Source organism: Bubalus bubalis, chromosome 2, assembly GCF_019923935.1.
Source record: "Bubalus bubalis isolate 160015118507 breed Murrah chromosome 2, NDDB_SH_1, whole genome shotgun sequence".
In the NCBI taxonomy this organism is placed as follows: Eukaryota; Metazoa; Chordata; class Mammalia; order Artiodactyla; family Bovidae; genus Bubalus; species Bubalus bubalis.
Window position 1 is genome coordinate 22,910,545 of NC_059158.1, and position 22,766 is coordinate 22,933,310.

Genomic DNA, 22,766 nt, shown 5'->3' on the forward strand with positions numbered 1-22,766 from the left:
AGCAAGTAAATTTGTGGGTATTTGAGTAATTCAAGGAGACCATAAAAAGATCTTCTGATAAATGATAAGGTCTGAGCAATTAGTAATTAGATACAGATGGGTGGGAAGAGTATTTTAGGGGGAAGGATTTGTTGTAGTTCAGTTGCTCAGTTGTGTCCAACTCTTTGCGACCCCATGGTCTGCAGCATGCCAGGCATAGCAGGATAAGAATGCTCAAATATTCTGTGCTTTAAGGAAAAATGCTCAGTGCAAGACAGAAGGCTCTATGGCTGGGAAATAAACATTTATGTTTAACTCATGAGCAATGGAAAGCCATGGAGTATCTCTAGTGCAAGTAGGAAGAGTGGAATGATCATATGTGCATTGAAATGATGACCCTGGCTGTATTTCCTAAAGTGTGTTGCAGAGTTGGCAGGAGTGCATAAAGATAGACTGGGTAATAAGATAGGTCTAGATAAAAGAGGATGTAACCAGGAGTGTGAAGACAGAAAGGAGTGGAGGGCTGGGAGTTACAAAAGAGGAATGACTTATTTGTCTTGGTAATGGTTTTGATATGGAAAATTATGTAGGGGATGGCTTAAGATACGGCAAATGATTTCTGATTTGCAAATTCATAACAAGTGAATCAACTTACTAAAATAGTGAGCTTTAGAAGAAGGCTATGTGGTGGAGAGAGCAGGTGTTGAGCTTTTGATTGTGTTGAGTTGGAAATGTCTATCATATATTCAAAAAGAGATGGCAGTGGTACAAAATGGTTGGGAAATTTTTTAAAAGGCACCTATACTGAGATATAATTGTATTCATTCGTTTGCGGTGTCTTGAAATACTTATTGCTTTCTTTTGTGCTAAATAAACATTTTAAACTCCATGTCTTTAAACTTTTTCCCTTTCCCAGTTATTTGAAATGTCACATTTAGTAAACACATGCTTATTATATATTCTGCCGTAGTCTGTACTTGTGTTTTTAGAGTTTGTGCTACTGCTACCTTCTGTGCTCTAAGTATCCTGCTTTCATAACTGGATAAAGTCCAATCTTTTCAGTTATCATCTCCAGCCTCTTTTTGTATGTGTTTTGTAACCTTTTCTCTGTTGCCTAAAATGCTGTCCCATCTATGCCCTTATATTACTAACTGCAAGTAATCATTTAAGTATCTGAGTTTAAGAGTCATTTCTTCTGGGAACTAGAATATTTTTTAGTAGAGGAACTCTGATTGTTTTCTCTCTGGTCTAGTGCTACCTAGTGATCAATAAATACTTATTGAGTGACTACCCAAATAAAGAATGAATTAATTCAGATCAATATTAGAAAAAAATTCCTGTTAACATTTTTATAAATAGCATCATAATTTAGGGGAGATCTGTGTGCTTGGTGCAGAGCTTGGGACAAATAAGAATTTGGGGAATGAAGGAAGAAAGGAAAAAAATGCAATTCATCAGAAATAAAGGAATGAATTAAAAAGAGGGTTGGAAATAAAATTCAACTGAGGGCTTCCTTGATGGCTCAGTGCCCACCTCACAATGCAAGGGACACTGGTTTGATCCCTGACCTGGGAAGATCCCATATGCCACAGAGCAACTAAGCCTGTGTGCCACAACTACTGAAGCCCATGTGCCCAAAACTTGTGCTCTGCAACAAGAGAAGCCACTGCAGTGAGAAGCCCTCTCATCGTAATGGCAGTGTAGGCACTGCTCGCTGCAACTAGAGAACGCCTGTGTGTAGCAACGAAGACCCAGCACAGTGAAAAAGAAATATTTAAAAGTTCAACCGATGTGTCTAGTTTCTAGGATGAGATGCACACACTTAGCTGGTTTAAAGCCAGCTATTACTAGATTTGAGACAGACTACATCCTTGGAACATTTCTGAAGAGTGCATATGAGAACTTGTGTGCAATGGGAAAATTTCTTGCTTATGACTGCTGGTTATTTAGTCAGAAAGACGTGGAAATCCCTAACCAAGGTGATAGACAAGATAGTTCTCTAACATATAGTATATAAGTGGGAAGGTAAACCATCCAAGTGTTCTGAATAGTCAGGCATTGACAGGAGGGGATTAGCATGACTTGGCCTCAAAAACAAAGTACACTGAGGAACCTTATAGAAAGCAAAGGAATTTTTAATTTAGAAAAATATATTTATGGTCCAAGCATTACTTCCTGAAGCAAGGAAGACTTTTCTAACTGTTGGCCTAATTCCATAAACTAGTAAGATCCTGAAAAATAGAAAATCAGTTTAAACATTATTACTATTTTCAAGAGAAAATGAGACTTGAAGATTCTCATCATGATGGAACACTTCTTACTTCTTATAGTAAAATGTTAATAGCATCAGCCTCTTAAAGGCCTCCTTCATATCTTTATTTCTAAGGCTATAGATGAGGGGGTTCAACATGGGTGTGAATATCCCATAGAAGAGGGAAACGATTTTCCCCCAGTCCTTAGAGGTGGAAGAAGGCGGTTGTAGATACATGTATATGCTTGTTCCAAAAAAGAGAGAGACTACAACCATGTGAGACCCACACGTCCCAAAAGCTTTCCGTCGTCCTTCTGCTGATTTGATTCTCAATACTGCTTGAGCTATGAAGCCATAGGAGATGAGGATCAATGTCACTGGAATTAGCAGAATTAACACACTGAAGAAAAAAAGCTCAGCAACAATAGGCTTTGTGTCAGCACAGGACAACTTGAGAAGGGCAGGAACCTCACAGAAAAAGTGGTCCACTTCTTGATGACCACACCGTGGCATGTTAAGGGTCAAGGAGGACTGCAGCACTGAGTTGCTGAAGCCAGTGAACCAGGAGAAGGCTATCATCCTCAAGCAGAACCAAGGGTTCATGATGACAACATAGTGGAGGGGTCTGCAAATCGCCACATACCTGTCAAAGGACATAACAGCAAGGAGGAGACACTCAGTAGCACCCAGGGCCAGGAAGGTGATGAGCTGGGCCACACAGCCAGCATAGCTGATGGTCTTCTTGTTGTGAGAAATATTCGTCAGTATATGAGGGACTGTGCTTGTGGTGTAACAGAGATCTAAGATGGACAGATTAGTAAGAAAGCAATACATGGGGGTGTGAAGCTTGGGATCCAGAATGCACACCATCATGATGGACACATTGCCAAAGATGGTGGTTGTGTATGATATTAATAGTAACACAAAAAGGGGCTTTTGCAGCCAGGGCTTGTCTGAAAAGCCAAGTAGTACAAATTCTTTCAGGGAGCTCTCATTTGCCCAATTCATGATGATGCACTTATTTTTCATTCCTAAAAAATATAAAATAGGAAAGTGGTCAATATATCATTATTGACTACTCTTATTGTAACAGGACTGAATTTAGGATAATTATAGTGAATCATTCAATGCCAAATATATAGTCAATTAAATAGTATCCTGTGAAATATAATATATGTATCATATGGTTATAAAACAAGTCTTCTATTTTTATATTTATGTTTGACTTTATGAAGCAAATCATCACATTTAAATGCCAAAAATATGAACTTGTATTGTAAAACATGGACAGTTACATGTGCTCAATCATTCAATTCTTCTTCCTTTTCTTAACTTCTAACTTACCTTAATAAGTATTTTAAGAATAAAAGCTGTTTTAATTGAATAATTTTTAATTCAATCTCAAAATGCTGAGTAATATAGAGTTTATAAGAGTATCATGTAAATCTGAACTTGATCTAAAGAAATTATACTTGTTTTAGTAGTATTTTCTTGGTATATTTTGAGCTGCCTCTCTTAAATGACATATATCAACATCTATTCCCACAAAGAGCTATCATGAGTATGAGATGCTTTGATTCATGGTAAAAAAAAAATTATGGTTAACTTGTGATTTATAATGATATTCAGAGTTGACATCTCCCGGCATCTTCAAATACCTTGATGAAAATTGTAAAATGCATAAGCTAATTGTTGACTTGCTACCATGTGATAGGCATTGGTTAGAGACCGAAAGAATTCTAATTCTCACCAAAACCCTAATAATAGATATGACCTACCTTTTACTGCTACTGTGACTCATTGAGAATAAATAATTTGCACACTCTGTAATCTTGAAGCCAAGACTCAAAACCAGGATTTAAAGGCCATTCTCTTTTTTATATATACCTTAATTCCACCTAAATATAGAGAAAGCACAAAAGGAAGCCACAACAGTGGTAGTCAATGGAATCAAGGAATGAAAACTCAAAGAAAGTTGATTTTCTTCAGTCTGTGGAAGTTATCAGTTATTTAGTTATATAACCCAAGGGCACCTAAAGTCCTTCAGCCTACTTTGTGAGTTTAAATTGTCATTGGTTAGACCTATCCCATTTGAATTTACAAGCATAAAAATAGATAGTGCTGCTAGATTGACTTAAGGTAACAATAACCCTGTATACGAGACAGCAAAAGAGACACTGATGTATAGAACAGTCTTATGGACTCTGTGGGAGAGGGAGAGGGTGGGATGATTTGGGAGAATGGCATTGAAACATATATAATATCATATATGAAACGAGTCACCAGTCCAGGTTCAATGCACTATACTGGATGCTTAGGGCTGGTGCACTGGGACGACCCAGAGGGATAGTATGGGGAGGGAAGAGGGAGGAGGGTTCAGGATGGGGAACACATGTATACCTGTGGCAGATTCATTTTGATATATGGCAAAACCAATACATTATTGTTAAGTTAAAAAATAAAATAAAAAAAGAATATATATGTATATATATAATTAAATCTCTTTGCTGTACCACATAAATTAACACGTTAAAAATTAATCATACTTCAATAAAATAATTTAAAAAAAAGAAGATAAAATAAGAAGAATTGACATATTTTATACCAGAATGGAATACTTCCCCCCCAAGTTAGTAACACTGATATATAAACGATAACTTTAGCATGGGATGCCTACATAAGAATGAATAGAAATGGTGCTAAGATCTGTAGTTCTTTCCATTAGATGTAGTTTTAATTTTGGCTTTTTAGCTGCAGATACATTGTTACTTAGTAAATACCAATAATACACTTTCAGTTGAAAAATAGAAAAGGATGTAAGACTTGACTTATTTGTATGTACATTTAAATTTTCACATGAATAAGTTCATGCAGTGATAAAGGATAAATGCAAGATGAAAAATGTGCAGTGTTTATGGCAAAAATGGTACCTAATAATCATGAGAAAAGACTAAAACTCTAGTAAAAAAGAGCAATGGATATAAATAAACATGTTGGAGAAGAAAAAATATGACGCAAAGGTGAAATTAGAAAAGATGTGCAACTTTTTCACCAATAAATAAAAATCAAACAGGGAAATACTACGTCTACTCACTAGGTAATATTTTAAAAAAAACACCTTAAAAGTTAGCTTTTCAGAACATTGCCTCTGTAGCTAGAATCTCCCAACATTTTATATCTGATCTGTGTAAGCGAAAGTGAAAGTGTTAGTTGTTCAGTTGAGTCCCACTCTTTGTGACCCCATGGACTGTAGCCTACCAGGCTCCTCTGTCCATGGGATTCTCCAGGCAAGAATACTGGAGTGGGTAGCCATTCCCTTCTCCAGGGCATCTTCCCAACTCAGGGATCAAACCCAGGTCTCTGCCATTGCAGGCAGATTCTTTACTGTCTGAATATGGTTCTGGGCAAATTGGTGAATATCCTTGTGGTCAAAATTCAAAGATTCTATATTGATAATGAGGGTTATTGTATATCTAACACAGCAATGCCTACACATCTGAACTTAGGACAGCTCTGGAACATAGTAAGCATTTAGTGAATGTGAACTATTATCACTAATAGCATCAAAAGCATTAATCATTATCAGTAAGTTTTAATAGAAATAATATATCATTATCTCCACTTTTCATGTGTATGAAAAAACAGACAACCAAATTACTATTGGTGGAACCAAAACTTATTATAATTTTATAGTATTATAGTATGAAATGATTAAATGTACAAGTCATTTTTTCTCTGTTTCTAGTGTAATAATGAGAACATCGTTTCCATTTAAATGATAGTCAAGTCAACGTTTAGTAGGAGGCATTGAGTTGCCTTTGGGCATGAGAGATAAAAATGCTTTACTCATCAGCTGCTTTTTTTCCTATTTCTCTTTTTCACATCTTGTACTCGGTACTCTTCCCCACATTTTGTATGACACTAATGTCAGCTCATTCTTTAGTTCCCTTTTTACATTATCAGAAAGATGAACTTGCCCTTTGAAAAGGATATTTTCATCCCACTGTTATCATAACACTTCTCCCATTTCTATATACTCTACTAATTAAAAGAATCCTGAAATACTCCTAATTTTATTTATTTTTTTGGCTTAAAAATCCTGCTGACTCTTTTTTTTTTTTTGTATGACAATATAATGGGCAAACATTCATTCAAAGGAGTGAAATGATAGCAAGTATTTTTGGAGCCACTGAAAATATTTAACCTTTATTTCAAGATTCCCAGGAAGCAAATTGAACTCTGGTCATTTAATGTGAAGCAACCTAAAGGCAGGGAAGTATATGAAATGATCTTGAGAGATCTTTCCCACTCAATGGCAGTAACATAATTCTCTTCAGTAGACATCACTCACCTTTTCTTTTTTTCTTGTGTTGAAAAGATGTCTACCCCATTCTTTGTTCCATGTTTTGAAGGAAGTTTAGTCTAAAGACAAGATGAAAAATGCAGTGACTTTCTGACATTTCACCTCTTGTGAATTTCTTATTCAGCTATATTTTTCCCACAGACTGAGAATGTAATTAACACATAATTGGACTGCTTCAAAAACATATGAGAAAAGTTCACATGTTGAGGTAAAATTATATTAGATATAGAGTCTTCAGTCATTTAGGTGTTTTTGATTGAGCCTGGCTCTTCTCACCAAATTCCTAATAAAATGAGAAGCTGATTTTATAAATACCAGCAACACTGACAGAGTCATGGAGAGAGAGTTTAGCCTTTAACTGAAGGGCTTACCATTCATACTAAGCTCTGTGCTCTTTTAGCCCTAGGGATTCCAGAGTCCCTCAGGCTTAATTGGTCATTGTGTCCAGAGTGAAACTATGTGAACTCTATTCTCACCTGTACAGGTAGCATAATACTGGCCCATAGGTGGTTCACACATATTAAAAACTAGATTGAAAATACCAATCATGAAGCATAATAGTACTCATGAAAAATAAGCTTGGGATTGTTTAATCAGAAAAATACAAGACTACATGAACTTTTAATCCATTCTTTTAAATAGTCTCAGGGTCAAATACTGAGACCACAGATGGTGTACATGGGATAATAGTATTTCTATTGTTATTGGTTTTGTGATGAATGTGTTTGGTCGAAACCTGCTAGAGAGCTCCACGTTAAAAAAACTATATCATACAAAGTTCCAACATAAAAATTAACACATAAATTTAGGATTAGCATGAATTCACTGGAGCAGAATTACAGCTGACTCTCCAACAACATGGGCATGAGCTGCAAAATCCACTTTTACACATATTTTTTCTTTTTTTAATTTTATTTTATTTTTAAACTTTATATAATTGTATTCGTTTTGCCAAATATCAAAATGAATCCGCCACAGGTATACATGTGTTCCCCATCCTGAACCCTCCACCCTCCTCCCTCCCCACACCATCCCTCTGGGTCGTCCCAGTGCACCAGCCCCAAGCATCCAGTATCGTGCATCGAACCTGGACTGGCAACTCTTTTCATACATGATATTTTACATGTTTCAATGCCATTCTCCCAAATCTTCCCACCCTCTCCCTCTCCCACAGAGTCCATAAGACTGTTCTATACATCAGTGTCTCTTTTGCTGTCTCATATACAGGGTTATTGCTACCATCTTTCTAAATTCCATATATATGCGTTAGAATACTGTATTGGTGTTTCCCTTTCTGGCTTACTTCACTCTGTATAATAGGCTCCAGTTGCATCCACCTCATTAGAACTGATTCAAATGTATTCTTTTTAATGGCTGAGTAATACTCCATTGTGTATATGTACCACTGCTTTCTTATCCATTCATCTGCTGATGGACATCTAGGTTGCTTCCATGTCCTGGCTATTATAAACAGTGCTGCGATGAACATTGGGGTACACGTGTCTCTTTCCCTTCTGGTTTCCTCAGTGTGTATGCCCAGCAGTGGGATTGCTGGATCATAAGGCAGTTCTATTCCCAGTTTTTTAAGGAATCTCCACACTGTTCTCCATAGTGGCTGTACTAGTTTGCATTCCCACCAACAGTGTAAGAGGGTTCCCTTTTCTCCACACCCTCTCCAGAATTTATTCCTTGTAGACTTTTGGATCGCAGCCATTCTGACTGGTGTGAAATGGTACCTCATAGTGGTTTTGATTTGCATTTCTCTGATAATGAGTGATGTTGAGCATCTTTTCATGTGTTTGTTAGCCATCTGTATGTCTTCTTTGGAGAAATGTCTATTTAGTTCTTTGACCCATTTTTTGATTGGGTCATTTATTTTTCTGGAGTTGAGCTGTAGGAGTTGCTTGTATATTTTTGAGATTAGTTGTTTGTCAGTTGCTTCATTTGCTATTATTTTCTCCCATTCTGAAGGCTGTCTTTTCACCTTGCTAATAGTTTCCTTTGATGTGCAGAAGCTTTTAAGGTTAATTAGGTCCCATTTGTTTATTTTTGCTTTTATTTCCAATATTCTGGGAGGTGGGTCATAGAGGATCCTGCTGTGATGTATGTCAGAGAGTGTTTTGCCTATGTTCTCCTCTAGGAGTTTTATAGTTTCTGGTCTTACGTTGAGATCTTTAATCCATTTTGAGTTTATTTTTGTGTATGGTGTTAGAAAGTGTTCTAGTTTCATTCTTTTACAAATGGTTGACCAGATTTCCCAGCACCACTTGTTAAAGAGATTGTCTTTAATCCATTGTATGTTCTTGCCTCCTTTGTCAAAGATAAGGTGTCCATATGTGCGTGGATTTATCTCTGGGCTTTCTATTTTGTTCCATTCATCTATATTTCTGTCTTTGTGCCAGTACCATACTGTCTTGATAACTGTGGCTTTGTAGTAGAGCCTGAAGTCAGGCAGGTTGATTCCTCCAGTTCCATTCTTCTTTCTCAAGATGGCTTTGGCTATTCGAGGTTTTTTGTATTTCCATACAAATTGTGAAATTATTTGTTCTAGCTCTGTGAAGAACATGGGCATGAGCTGCAAAATCCACTTTTACACATATTTTTTTCAATAAATATATAAAAATATATGTATAGAGCATCACGTGTAAGATTTGTGTGGAAGAGGATAGCATATCCTCATATAGGCATGAGTGATACTTAATAAAAAATTAATAATTTAGTTTTTTTATTGCTTGTAACTTTGCTTTCAAAGAATTACATTATCATACAGTATACTTTTTTCTCTCTTTCACAGTTAAAGAAACTATGTTTCAGCTTATCATCACAGGTAAGTAGTTTTTTAAAAAAAACAACAGTATTCTCAATGCTGTATTATGACTATGACTGTATAACATATACCATAAACATTTTATAATGATTCACTTATTAGTGTATAAGGTAGGCTACTGTGAAGCAATTATATGTTATTTATTTATTTATAAAACATAAAGTAATTATCTAGCTCCTTTTTTATCAATTTATGTCATTATACCTTTAAATAAATATGAATTTATTTTTTGAATTGTTTTTTTATTTTTTGATTTCTAGCAATACATGTATACAGTGTTTTGTATCATATAAGGCAATATTAATGCAGGTGCTGATAGATGATTCATCTTGTAAACAGAGGATGTAAACTTATGGTATCGATATATACAGTACATACTGTAAATGTATTTTCTCTTCCTTATGCTTTTTCTTTTATCATTTTCTTTTCTCTAGCTTCCTCTGTCGTAAAGAATACATTACAGAATACATATAACAGGTGTTAATAAACTGTTTGTATTATCAATAAGTCAACAATAGGCTAGTAGCACTTAAGTTAGGCAAGTTAAAAGTCATGGATTTTTGACTGAGTGTGGAGTCAGCACTCCTAACTCTTGCATTGTTCAAGGGTCAACTGTAGTAGAAATGTATGGAATTGGAACAGCAACAGTTTTTGAAAATAAGTTGATTTATAACTTGATATGTGCTCACCTAAGATGGTATGATGAAATTGAACTGAGAATAAGCATAGATATAATATTAAAGAACATCTTATGCTAGTAGTTTGATGTATTTGTTTTCAATTGTGTCTCTTTTGTATAAGGCATTTTTTATAAATTATAAAATCATCTGTGTAGAATATAATCATTTTCTAACTTATTACACTTCTTAACACTTGTCCCTATTGTTCAGTTCAGTCTCTCAGTTGTGTCTGACTCTTTGTGACCCCATGGACTGCAGCACACCAGGCTTCACTGTACTTCACCAACTCCCAGAGCTTGGTCAAACTCATGTCCAGTGAATCAATGATGCCATCCAACCATCTCATCCTCTATCGTCCCCTTCTCCTCCTGCCCTTTCCCATCATCAGGGTCTTTACCAAAGAGTCAGTTCTTCGCATCAGGTGGCCAAAATATTGGAGTTTCAGCTTCAGCATCAGTCCTTCCAATGAATATTCCAATGAATTTCCTTTAGGATTGACTGCTTTGATTTTCTTGCAGTCCCAGGGACTCTCAAGAGTCTTCTCCAACACCACAGTTCAAAAGCATCAATTCTGTGCTCAGCTTTCTTTACAGTCCAACTCTCACATCCATACAAGACTACTGGAAAAACCAATGCTTTGATTAGACAGACCTCTGTTGGCAAAGTAATGTCTCTGCTTCTTAATATGTTGTCTAGCTCTGTCATAGATTTTCTTTCAAGGAGCAAGCATCTTTTAATTTCATGGCTGCAGTCACCATCTGCAGTGATTTTGGAGCCCAAGAAAATAAGTCTCTCACTGTTTCCATTGTTTCCCCATCTATTTGCCATGAAGTAATGGGACTGGATGTCACAGTCTTTGTTTTTTCAATGTTGAGTTTTAAACCAGCTTTTTCACGCTTCTCTTTCATTTTCAACAAGAGGCTCTTTAGTTCCTCTTCACTTTCTGCCATAAGGGTGGTATCATCTTCATATCTGTGATTATTACTATTTGTCCCAGCAGTTATGATTCTGGCTTGTGATTTATCCAGCCCAGCAGTTTGCATGATGTATTCTGCATATAAATTAAATAAATAGGGTGACAATATACAGTCTGTTATACTCCTTTCCCAATTTGGAACCAGCTCATTGTTCTATGTCTGGTTCTAACTGTTGCTTCTTGACCTGCATACAGTATTCTCAGGAGGCAGGTCAGGTGGTCTGGTATTCCCATCTCTTTAAGAATTTTCCACGGTTTGTTGTGATCGACACATTCAAAGGCTTTGGCATAGTCAATAAAGCAGAAAAAATATTATTCTGGAACTCTCTTGCTTTTTTGATGATCCAATGGATGTTGGCAATTTGATGTCCTAAATCAAACTTTTCTAAATCCAGCATGAACATCTGGAAGTTCATGGTTCATATACTGTTGAAAGTTGGCTTGGAGAATTTTGAGCATTACTTTGCCAGAGTGTGAGATGAATGCAATTGTGCCATAAGTCCTGAATTTTTTTTTTTGCTCCAATATCTGGTCATTTGGGGATCCTCATGAGGTCATAAGTATAGTTTAAGAGTGCAGCACTGATAACAGAGGTAGGTGATAAGTATCTGTGCTATTAGTTCATGTAATTTATGTCCTCTGGACATGCTCTGGTCGGATCCAAATGTTTGGTTTCCAGTTGTATGTTGAACTTTTACTGCATGAATCCAACCTTATGCAATGGTGGATCTGACAATATCAAACTTAATAGGAAGCCCCAGTTGCATAATCACTTGATGTCTATACTACATCAGAATAGGAGCTTTGAAAGTATCCATTACAGTTCAGTTCAGTTCAGTTCATTTCAGTCGTGAAGTCGTGTCTGACTCTTTGCGACCCAATGAATCGCAGCACGCCAGGCCTCCCCGTCCATCACCAATTCCCGGAGTTTACTCAAACTCACGTCCATCGAGTCTGTGGTGCCATCCAGCCATCTCATCCTCTGTTGTCCCCTTTTCCCTCTGCCCCCAATCCCTCCCAGCATCAGAGTCTTTTCCAATGAGTCAACTCTTCACATTAGGTGGCCAGAGTACTGGAATTTGAAAGTATTAGGTTAGTGCAAAAGCAATTACGGTTTCGGAATGTAAATATTTTTAAAGCATTATAACCAGGCTTAAACATATCTTCATTAATCAAAATAGGAGCCATTACAATCAACGCATTCTTGCCAACGAGAAATAAGTCTGTTTAGTGAAAGTGAAAGTAGCTCAGTCGTGTTCGACTCTTTGCGACCCAGTCACTGGAATTCTCCAGGCCAGAATACTGGAGTGAGTAGCCTTTCCCTTCTCCAGGGGATCTTTCCAACCGAGGGATTGAACCCAGGTCTCCTGCATTGCAGGCGGATTCTTTACCAGCTGAACCACAAGGGAAGCCCAACAATACTGGAATGGGTAGCCTATCCTGTCTCCAGTGGATTTTCCCAACCCAAGAATCAAACAGGGTGTCCTGCATTGCAGGCAGATTCTTTACCAACTGAGCTATCAGGAAGTCCAAGTCTGTTTATTTCTGTAGCATAAAAATCTGTGTTTCAGGTTTCAGTGTACTCTTGGAAATCATTTTCTGTCTCCTGATGGTTGTGACAGTGGTTTCCTTGCAAAAGGTTGTCAAAATCTTGAGGAAGTGTTAGTCGATTGGCGAGAGGTCAGGTAGTTATGGCAAATGAGGCAAAACTTTGTAGCCCAATTCCTTCAACTTTTGAAGTGTTGGTTGTGTGACATGCAATCAGACATTGTCTTGGAGAAGAGTTGGGCCTCTTTTGTTGATCAATGCTGGCTGCAGGCATTACAGTTTTGGTGCCTCTCATCAATTTGCTGAGCATGTTTCTCAGATGTAATAGTTTCACTGGGATTCAGAAAGCTATAGCAGTGGATTAGACCAGCAGCAGACCACCAAACAGTGATCATGGCCTTTGTGTGTGTGTGTGTGTGATGCAAATTTGGCTTTGGGAAGTGCTTTGGAGCTTCTTCTCAGTACAACCAACAGCTGGTCATCGTCCATTGTCATATAAAATCCATTTTTTGTTGCACATAACAATCTGATTGAGAAACAGTATGTTGTTGTGTAGAATAAGAGAAGATGACACTTCAAAACGATGTGTTTTTTTTTTTTTTTTTGATTTGCAGTCAGCTCACGAGGCACCCACTTATCGAGCTTTTTCACATTTCCTATTTTCTTCAAATGCCAAATGACCACAGAATGGTCGACATTGAGTTCTTGGGCAGCTTTTCATGTAGTTGTAAGAGGATCAGCTTTGATGATTGCTCTCAATTGGTTGTTGTCAACTTCTGATGGCCAGTCACTTTGCTCCTCATCCCCAAAGCTCTCGTCTCCTTTGCAAAACTTCTTGAACCAGCACTGCACTGTACGTTTTTTAGAAGTTCCTGGGCCAAATGGGTTGGTGTTGTGAGTTGTCTCCACCACTTACAACCCATTTTGAACTTGAATAAAATGAATTGCTCAAATTTGCTTTTTGTCTAACATCATTTCTACAGTGTAAAATAAATATAAAGTAAATAGCAAGTAATGTCATTAGCAAAAATCATAAAGTGAGAAATGCCAATTAAAATGATGTATAACATAACCACATTTATTTAAGAATGTATTTCAATATCAAACAACAGAGTTCAACAATGCAAAACAGCAATTACTTTTACACCAACCGAATACATCTAATTTTCTCTTGTGTGAGGCATTTCCCTGGTCCAAGACTCTAAAAGTCTGTATGCCACTCATTTTTTTTTTGGCTTTCAGAGATGCCATATGAAAAGTGCTTACCTATTACAGATACTACTAGCACCACAAATATATTTTGTTACATGTTTCAAGCAACATGATAGCTTTCACCACTGCTTCTACCTGCTAGAAATTTCTCTCTTGCTCTTAGCTCCATTTATAACTTATAGCCTTCTCAGTCACCTGATAGCTTATAGCAGAATATCCCATGTGGCATGTGCTGCCTCCAAATCCACTGGATTCCATCAAATACTGAGCCTTTTTGTATTAAGTAGCAAAAATGAAATACGTTTTTCTTAATATTAGAGAGAATGTACAAGCACACCTAAGATAATTGAACTTCTGAAACTTCACTTAATGTGGAGGGCCCTAAATCTTTGTAAGGTTTATCTTCCACCCTTTGACATGCATGCCATAGTATATCAGACTTCTTGCAATTTCTTGCTCTTTAGATCTGATATAAGGCTTCCCTGACAGTTCAGTTGATGAGAATCCACCTGCAATAGAAGAGACCCCAGTTTGATCCCTGAATTGGAAAGATCCGCTGGGCAAGGGATAAGCTACCCACTCCAGTGTTCTGGCCAGAAGAATTCCATGGACTGTGTAAACAAAGAGTTGGACACGACTGAGCAGCTTTCACTTTCACGTGGATCTGATTAGGATGCTGCCATCAATCTTGTGGAATAATTATGTTCTGTGACATATCAGGACAGTCAAGATTTTTGCAGACTGTATTTTGTTAGAAAAGGGAGAGTTGATTTAGATCCAAGGTGGGGCAGTGACTATGTCCTATTGTCCTCACATAAGTGTGAATTGCTTTTAATTCTCTGTACTGATGGGGATTGAAAATGATACACTTAATAGATCAACCATATGCTAGAGCCTATATTAATCTTTTCTTGTTAAGATTCTACAACAGACACACAGCTGCAAATGGGGCAACCATTTGTTAGGTTTAAGGTTATGCACTTTCATGTGCCTTAGTACCTCTGGTACTAAGTAGATGGGAGCCATTATCAATTTATTCTCCATCTTCTGGTTCAAAGTCTGAACTAATCCACGCATTTTATTCAGGACACAGTATTGCTTATGATCTTGGCTAATGAAAGGCAGGCCTATGGATTTTCCCTTGGCTTTTATCCCATTAGGGCATCAATAAGAGAATTCTTCCATTGGCTAAATATATCTGTCCTCATTATGCATTCAGAGACCATTAAATACTATGGAACAAGTCCACAAGCCTTCTGGACTAATTGTAAACTGAATTTAGGCCAAGACTCCAATTATCTCCTATGCCTCTAAGCCTTTGCTATCATTGGGGGTCATTATGACATTTTGAGTGTCCTGCATCAAATAAGACTCGATATTGGATGGCCCTCACACTTTGGTCTCAGTACTTGTCTTTCCCCTTGTTCAGTTAATTTGGTAAATGGCCATAGGTTGCACTAGAAAAGTGAAAGTGAAAGTCGCTCAGTTGTGTCTGACTCTTTGAGACCCCATGAACTATACAGTCCATGGAATTCTCCAGGCCAGTATACTGGAGTGGGTATCCTTTCCCCTCTCCAGGGGATCTTCTCAACCCAGGGATCAAACCCATGTCTCCTGCATTGCAGGTGGATTCTTTACCAGCTGAGCAACAAGGGAAGCCTTAGAGTGCATTGGAGAAATGTTAAGTAGAATATTTATTGTATATTTTTGAAGTGGCATTTCAAGGGACCTTTAATTAATGGAATCTAGGTCTGAGAACAGACTAGATATGACCTGGGTGAAGGATCACTATTTTTATTGCCGTTCCCATTTCCATTTCACCAACTCAATGTTTTTGACGTATCTACTCCAGCAACTTTGTAATTGTCTCTACATATGTCTCAACCATAGGAAAATTATAATCTATTAGCCATCACCATAAATATTTGTGTATTAAGTTTCTCTCACTGCTGAGCCAGCCCACTGTCCATTCTGTTAATTGTAGCTGGATTCAGGTATTGAAGAGCTGCCATTTTGCCTCTGCTTATTTGAAATTTTATCATTCACATTCTTAGCAAGGATCTCAGTTTCTTGAAAACATCTCCTATTGTTAACCTTGGTCTGCAAAGGACATTTGCTTCCCAAAAATACTTTGCCCCTTTACGAGTACATTCTCTAGTCACTTAATAGAGTGTGTCCTCTGTGACATCACAGGAGTGTGGTTAGATGATAGATTCTCTGTTGGTACATCATAAATTCACTCTAACATTCCTAACTCTGATCCGTGTTACATTTTATTATTCTGTCAAGGCAACTGCAGTAATGCTATCATATTCACTGTACATCGGTTCAGTTCAGTCACTCAATCGTGTCTGACTCTTTGCAACCCCATGAACTGCAGCACACCAGGCCTCCCTGTCCATCACCAACTCCTGGAGTCCACCCAAACCCATGTCCATTGAATAGGTGATGCCACCAACCATCTCATCGTCTGTCATCCCCTTCTCCTCCTGACCTCAATCTTTCCAAACGTCAGGGTCTTTTCAAATGAGTCAGCTCTTCTCATAAGGTGAGAAGAAGTGGCCAAAGTATTGGAGTTTCAGCTTCAACATCAGTCCTACCAATGAACATATAAATCTGTAAAAGTTTTATACTATATCCCTGAAGTATTAATATGTTCAGACTGAATCTAGCATTCCTTTCAAGAAGTTGAATTCCTAAGTACTACAAAAGTGTTCTAATGTCTATAAACTTTTCCATACCCAGATTTGTATTCTGTTTCTCCTCTAAGAGAGGTTACTGATAGTACATGTTAGCCAGGTACAACAGATTTTAGAATACTCTATTTTCTCTTATAGTTAGGATCATAGTTATTGCTCTGGAGTTGTTGAGTAAGGACAATGAGAGATTGTGAAAAGGTCTGAAGCATCTTGCAAGGAACAAGTTTACATGATCTCTGGCAAGTGGAGTTTTCTCTCCTCTAACAAGAGGGAAAAGACTGCTTTTGTCAGTTTTAGAGGTTCAGAGAAATCTGAAAAGAAGTTCATGTTTTTGAGGTGCAATTGTACACATATCCACCATCTTAGGTGTAAAAGTATGGCTTCATCCCTTTCAGGGTCCTGACTTTAATATAAACAGTCTGTTGAGATATGCATTTTTTCTTCTTTGCAGTCCTGTCAGTCTTATAACCAAGTCCTGGGTCTGATTTTCAACAGTCTTTCCTATGTAAGGTATGAAAATCTCTTTAAGTGCTTCCATGGAAGTTTACTTGCTTTTATAGCTTTCCCTAGTTATTGGTTCTCAAAGTTGCTCCCTGGGCCTGCCTCATTATCATCAACTAGGGCTTTATTAGAAATGCCAATTCTTGTGCCTTGCCCCAAACTTAAAGAATCATAATCTCTGGATGTGGGGCCCAGAAATCTGCATTTTAAGAGTTTGAGAACCATAGCCTTAGGCTGGTAATTGGCTGACTGACTGGAGCATACTACTCTGTTTTTTTTTGTTTTTTTTTTTAAGGCTTCCAAGATAGTGAATGAAAGCCAGCAATGTTGATGATAGTATCTAAGTATCATTACTCTCACATCTTTCAAAGGCTAGATGTACTCCAATGCTCCCTTCTATATGTATGCCAAACCACAACATGTAAGACTATTAGTAATAGCAATCATCGAAAAAGCAAGAGAGTTCCAGAAGAACATCTACTTCTGTTTTATTGACTATGCCAAAGCCTTTGGCTGCATGGATCACAATAAACTGTGAAAAATTCTGAAAGAGATGGGAATACCAGACCACCTGATCTGCCTCTTGAGAAATCTATATGCAGGTCAGGAAGCAACAGTTAGAACTGGATATGGAACAACAGACTGGTTCCAAATAGGAAAAGGAGGACGACAAGGCTGTATCTTGTCACCCTGCTTATTTAACTTATATGTAGAGTACATCACGAGAAACGCTGGGCTGAAAGAAGCACAAGCTGAAATCAAGATTGCAGGGAGAAATATCAATAACCTCAGATATGCAGATGACACCACCCTTATGGCAGAAAGTGAAGAGGAACTAAAAAGCTTCTTGATGAAAGTGAAAGAGGAGAGTGAAAAAGTTGGCTTAAAGCTCAACATTCAGAAAACGAAGATCATGGCATCTGGTCCCATCACTTTATGGCAAAAATGCCTGGATGCTCTGTTCATGTGGACTCTCTAGGCAAAAATACTGAAGTGGGTTGTTATGCCCTCTTCCAGGGCATCTTCCCAACACAGGGATCAAACCCAAGTCTCCTGCATTACAGGCAGATTCTGTACCGTTTAAGCCACCAGGGAAGGAACTGTTTTGGAAAAGGAATACATTTATTTAAATGTTGGCATAAGTAATACTTTATCAAACATTGATTTGGATAACAGAATGGAGTCCAAGATTTTACATTTCTTGAAGGACTGGCAGCTAAAGGGAGTCACTGAAAGACATAGACTTGTAAAATCTTTTTCAAATCTTTAACTTTGATTATTTTCCTTCTGTAAGTCTTGTTGGGAGACTCCCTTGGCAAAAGCTTATTGTAAATGAAAATACTTAGAAATGTAAAAAGTGTATCAAGCTTTAAGTGTATTAAAGTTGAAGAGCTGACAGATTTTGTTATGCTACACATATAGGAAAACTGGTAGGGAACAGAAAAGCATGAAGGTGAAGGAAGAGAGTACAGAATCTTTAAAAATTAACAACAGAAAAAGGGAGAAAGAAGGAAAAGGCACAAAGGCCATCATCTTTCTTTAGCATGTGAAGAAAATACCACCGGTGATTGAGTGGAAAGAATATTTCCCCAAATCTTTTCTTAATCTGCTGGAAAGATAAATAATAGATAGTACATAGTTCAAATTTATTTTGTAATCTCAGGTTTTATGGGAAGAAAAGCATATTAAAAACTGATATGTCTGTACTGCAATATAAAGATAGATTATTTAAAGTGATGAGAAGTGGGTCCAATTACTTTTCAAGGGAGAAAATGTAGATATATGACATTTCTTTTTTCTAAATGATATAACTTATACTCTGTAAAACTTTGCTTCTATATTTTGATGTTTTGCTGCTGCAACGATCAACTGAAAAGTATCATCATCAGGATTATGATACGTAATAAACACTGAGCAGTTACTATGGGCCAGGAACTGTCTTCGCATTAGTTTATTTTTTTGGCCACATCCCACACATGGCATGTGGGATCTTAGTTCCCTGACCAGGCATGGAACCCACGTCCTGCCTTGGGAGGGCAGAGTCTTAACCACTGGATGACCAGGGAAGTCTGCATATTCAGTTTTTCCAACAGGCATCAGTAGGTTCTATGATTCCTCCACCTCCCCTCCATTTTTCAAAAGATAATCTAAAGAAATAAATAAGAACAGTAAGTTTAAACAACTTCCTTAGATCACATATCATAAAGTGTCTGAGGAATAATTCAAGCTCAAAAATCAAGACAGATAGTGGAAAGGTGGAATGAAGAAGAGAAAGGGAGGATGAAGAGAGAGGAATGAAGACTAAGGTATGGGAGAAAGGTATTCAGACAAATTGAGATACAAAAACATAGAAATGAGAACAAAAGGAAAAAAGAGAAAGAAAATGTTATTGAACAGTAATTTATATAAAAATCTATGTAGTAAATATAATAAATGTGTAGTCTTTGAGAACAAGGATAAAAATAATTTCATAATACTTAGCAAAGATATTTTGACTAAAAGGTGTTCAGTATTTATGTAATATTTATAATATAAAGTTCTAATCAGATACAAAATATGAACAAAGTGGGAAACAAAAATAAAGAAAATGAATTATCGGTATGAATGATTAAAACAGATTACTAAATTTTGTATTTTTTTAAATATAGTAGGGAAAAATCTCACCTTTGAGCCCTTGAGTAGAAAGTAATCAAATAATTCATACTACCTTTCTCACTGTCTCTGTGCAGGCCTTTGAGCAACTACTTTTGAACCATTGCCTAAAAAGACAATTGCTCCAGAAGCTATGTTCACCATTTGTTATGACAGCCATAGTGATTTCATCCTCCTGGGCTTCTCTGACAAGCCATATTTGGAGAAGACACTTTTCTGGGTGATTCTGATCTTTTATTGCTTGACTATTACAGGAAATTTGGTCATAATTCTTATCTCCTTGAAGGATCCCAAACTCCACAGCCCGATGTATTACTTTCTTTCCAACCTATCTCTGCTAGATCTCTGTTTCACCAGCAGCTGTGTTCCACAAATGTTGGTTAATTTCTGGGGTCCAGAGAAGACCATCAGCTACACTGGCTGTGCCATTCAACTCTATGTCTTCCTGTGGCTTGGGGCCACTGAATGTATCCTTCTTGTCATCATGGCTGTGGACCGCTGTGTGGCAGTGTGTCATCCACTGCAATATACCACTCTCATGCACCCAAAACTTTGTCTGCAGCTGGCCATCCTAGCATGGGGCACTGGCCTGATTCAGTCTCTGATTCAGTCTCCTGCTACCCTCCAGTTACCCTTCTGCTCCCACCAGAGGGTGGACGACATTGTGTGTGAAGTTCCAGCCCTCATTCAAGTCTCTAGTGCAGATACCATCTCTAATGAAATCCAGATGTCCATAGCCAGTATTATTCTCCTGGTGGTGCCCTTGATTATTATCCTTTCCTTTTACGTTGCTATTGCTAAAGCTGTGCTGAGAATAAAATTAACTTCAGGCAAGAAGAAAGCATTTGGCACCTGCACTTCTCATCTTCTTGTAGTGTCCCTCTTCTATGGCATTGTCACAGCTGTCTATCTTCAACCCAAGAGTCGCTATGCTCATGAACAGGGCAAGTTTCTCACCCTTTTCTACACTGTTGTAACCCCGACTCTTAACCTGCTTATCTACACTCTAAGGAACAAGGATGTAAAGGGGGCACTAATAAGACTAGGGAGGAGGACCTGGAGTATTTGGAATAACTAAAAATGTTGGACTTTTGCTTAACCTGAGAAGAGAGAATGACCTTGTTCTCTCTGGGTCTTTTGAAAATCTGAAGATATACCTCCCAACCTTAAAGTAGTAAAGAGCTGCATTTTGTTCAAGCTGAGATCCTTATTTGCTTCATGGTGCTAATCTAGGCACAGTGTGTGGTAGAAATGAATATATTTATTAGTCATATTAAAGAGCACATAATATAGTTGAATTGGGGCAACAGAAGAAACACAAGGTTGCAAAATAAAAGACCAAGTAAAATGTCTCGTGCCTTTACATTTATTTCTTTTTGCTTTGGTCCTTTTTCCTCCAGACCTAATCACTACTTTTATCTAACCATCTAGTCCCAACAAGGCTCCTTACATTTTCAGAGATTGTTTAATAAACATTCAGGAAATCTAATCAGTGGTTCTTGGTTCTGAGTTGCTTCCGCCTCCTTGCCTCAGTCTGTCCTTTGTCTATGTGTAATGTACCTAGAATGTATCCCAAAGAAAGGCAATGCCAAAGAATGCTCAAACTACCGCACAATTGCACTAATCTCACACGCTAGTAAAGTAATGCTCAAAATTCTCCAAGTTAGGCTTCAGCAATATGTGAACCGTGACCTTCCTGATGTTCAAGCTGGTTTTAGAAAAGGCAGAGGAACCAGAGATCAAATTGCCAACATCCGCTGGATCATGGAAGAAGCAAGAGTTCCAGAAAAACATCTATTTCTGCTTCACTGACTATGCTAAAGCCTTTGACTGTGTGGATCACAAGAAACTGTGGAAAATTCTGAAAGAGATGGGAATACCAGACCACCTGATCTGCCTCTTGAGAAATTTGTATGCAGGTCAGGAAGCAACAGTTAGAACTGGACATGGAACAACAGACTGGTTCCAAATAGGAAAAGGAGTACGTCAAGGCTGCATATTGTCACCCTGCTTATTTAACTTATATGCAGAGTACATCATGAAATGCTGGACTGGAAGAAGCACAAGCTGGAATCAAGATTGCAGGGAGAAATATCAATAACCTCAGATATGCAGATGACACCACCCTTATGGCAGAAAGTGAAGAGGAACTAAAAAGCCTCTTGATGAAGGTGAAAGTGGAGAGTGAAAAAGTTGGCTTAAAGCTCAACATTCAGAAAACGAAGATCATGGCATCTGGCCCCATCACTTCATGGCAAATAGATGGGGAAACAGTGGAAACAGTGTCAGACTTTATTTTTGGGGGCTTGAAAATCACTGCAGATGGTGACTGTAGCCATGAAATTAAAAGACGCTTACTCCTTGGAAGGAAAGTTATGACCAAACTAGATAGCATATTCAAAAACAGAGACATTACCTTGCCAACAAAGGTTCGTCTAGTCAAGGCTATGGTTTTTCCTTTGGTCATGTATGGATGTGAGAGTTGGACTGTGAAGAAGGCTGAGCGCCGAAGAATTGATGCTTTTGAAGTGTGGTGTTGGAGAAGACTCTTGAGAATCCCTTGGACTGCAAGGAGATCCAACCAGTCCATTCTGAAGGAGATCAGCCCTGGGATTTCTTTGGAAGGAATGATGCTAAAGCTGAAACTCCAGTACTTTGGCCACCTCATGTGAAGAGTTGACTCATTGGAAAAGACTCTGATGCTGGGAGGGATTGGGAGCAGGAGGAGAAGGGGACGACAGAGGATGAGATGGCTGGATGGCATCACTGACTCGATGGACGTGAGTCTGGGTGAACTCTGGGATTTGGTGATGGACAGGGAGGCCTGGCGTGCTGCAATTCATAGGGTCGCAAAGAGTCAGACACGACTGAGCAACTGAACTGAACTGAACTGAATGTACATTGAAATCCAGTGCAAAAGTATTTGCCAAGCAGAGGTCAGTACTTATTGTTCATGGTACTGCTGCTGCTCTACAACACGGTGTGTCCAAGTTTCTCAGTATGAGCCATCAGTTATGGGAATAGACTTCTTTTTTCTTCATTCTGAGTCTCTGTCATAATTTTTATCAGATCCAATTC

General features: G+C 37.9%; 2 protein-coding genes across 2 annotated transcripts; one reads left to right on the forward strand and one right to left on the reverse strand.

Moving 5' to 3' along the window:
- Positions 1-2,296: 2,296 nt before the first annotated feature.
- LOC102390636 (putative olfactory receptor 2B3) lies at positions 2,297-3,238 on the reverse strand. The gene has a single exon (XM_006056126.4). The coding sequence runs from the start codon at positions 3,236-3,238 to the stop codon at positions 2,297-2,299; it is 942 nt and encodes a 313-aa protein (XP_006056188.4).
- Positions 3,239-19,821: 16,583 nt separating this feature from the next.
- Positions 19,822-22,395, forward strand: LOC102390301 (olfactory receptor 2H2-like; the record flags this gene model as incomplete). The annotated part of the gene is made up of 2 exons (XM_025263395.2): positions 19,822-20,728; positions 22,367-22,395. Coding segments are annotated over exons 1-2 (936 nt in total), but the record flags the coding sequence as incomplete, so codon positions are not given.
- Between the last annotated feature and the right edge of the window lie 371 nt (positions 22,396-22,766).

Excerpts from the sequence above, each read along its gene's own strand:
- LOC102390636 (XM_006056126.4), bottom strand. The coding sequence starts at position 3,238 with ATGAATTGGGCAAATGAGAGCTCCCTGAAAGAATTTGTACTACTTGGC.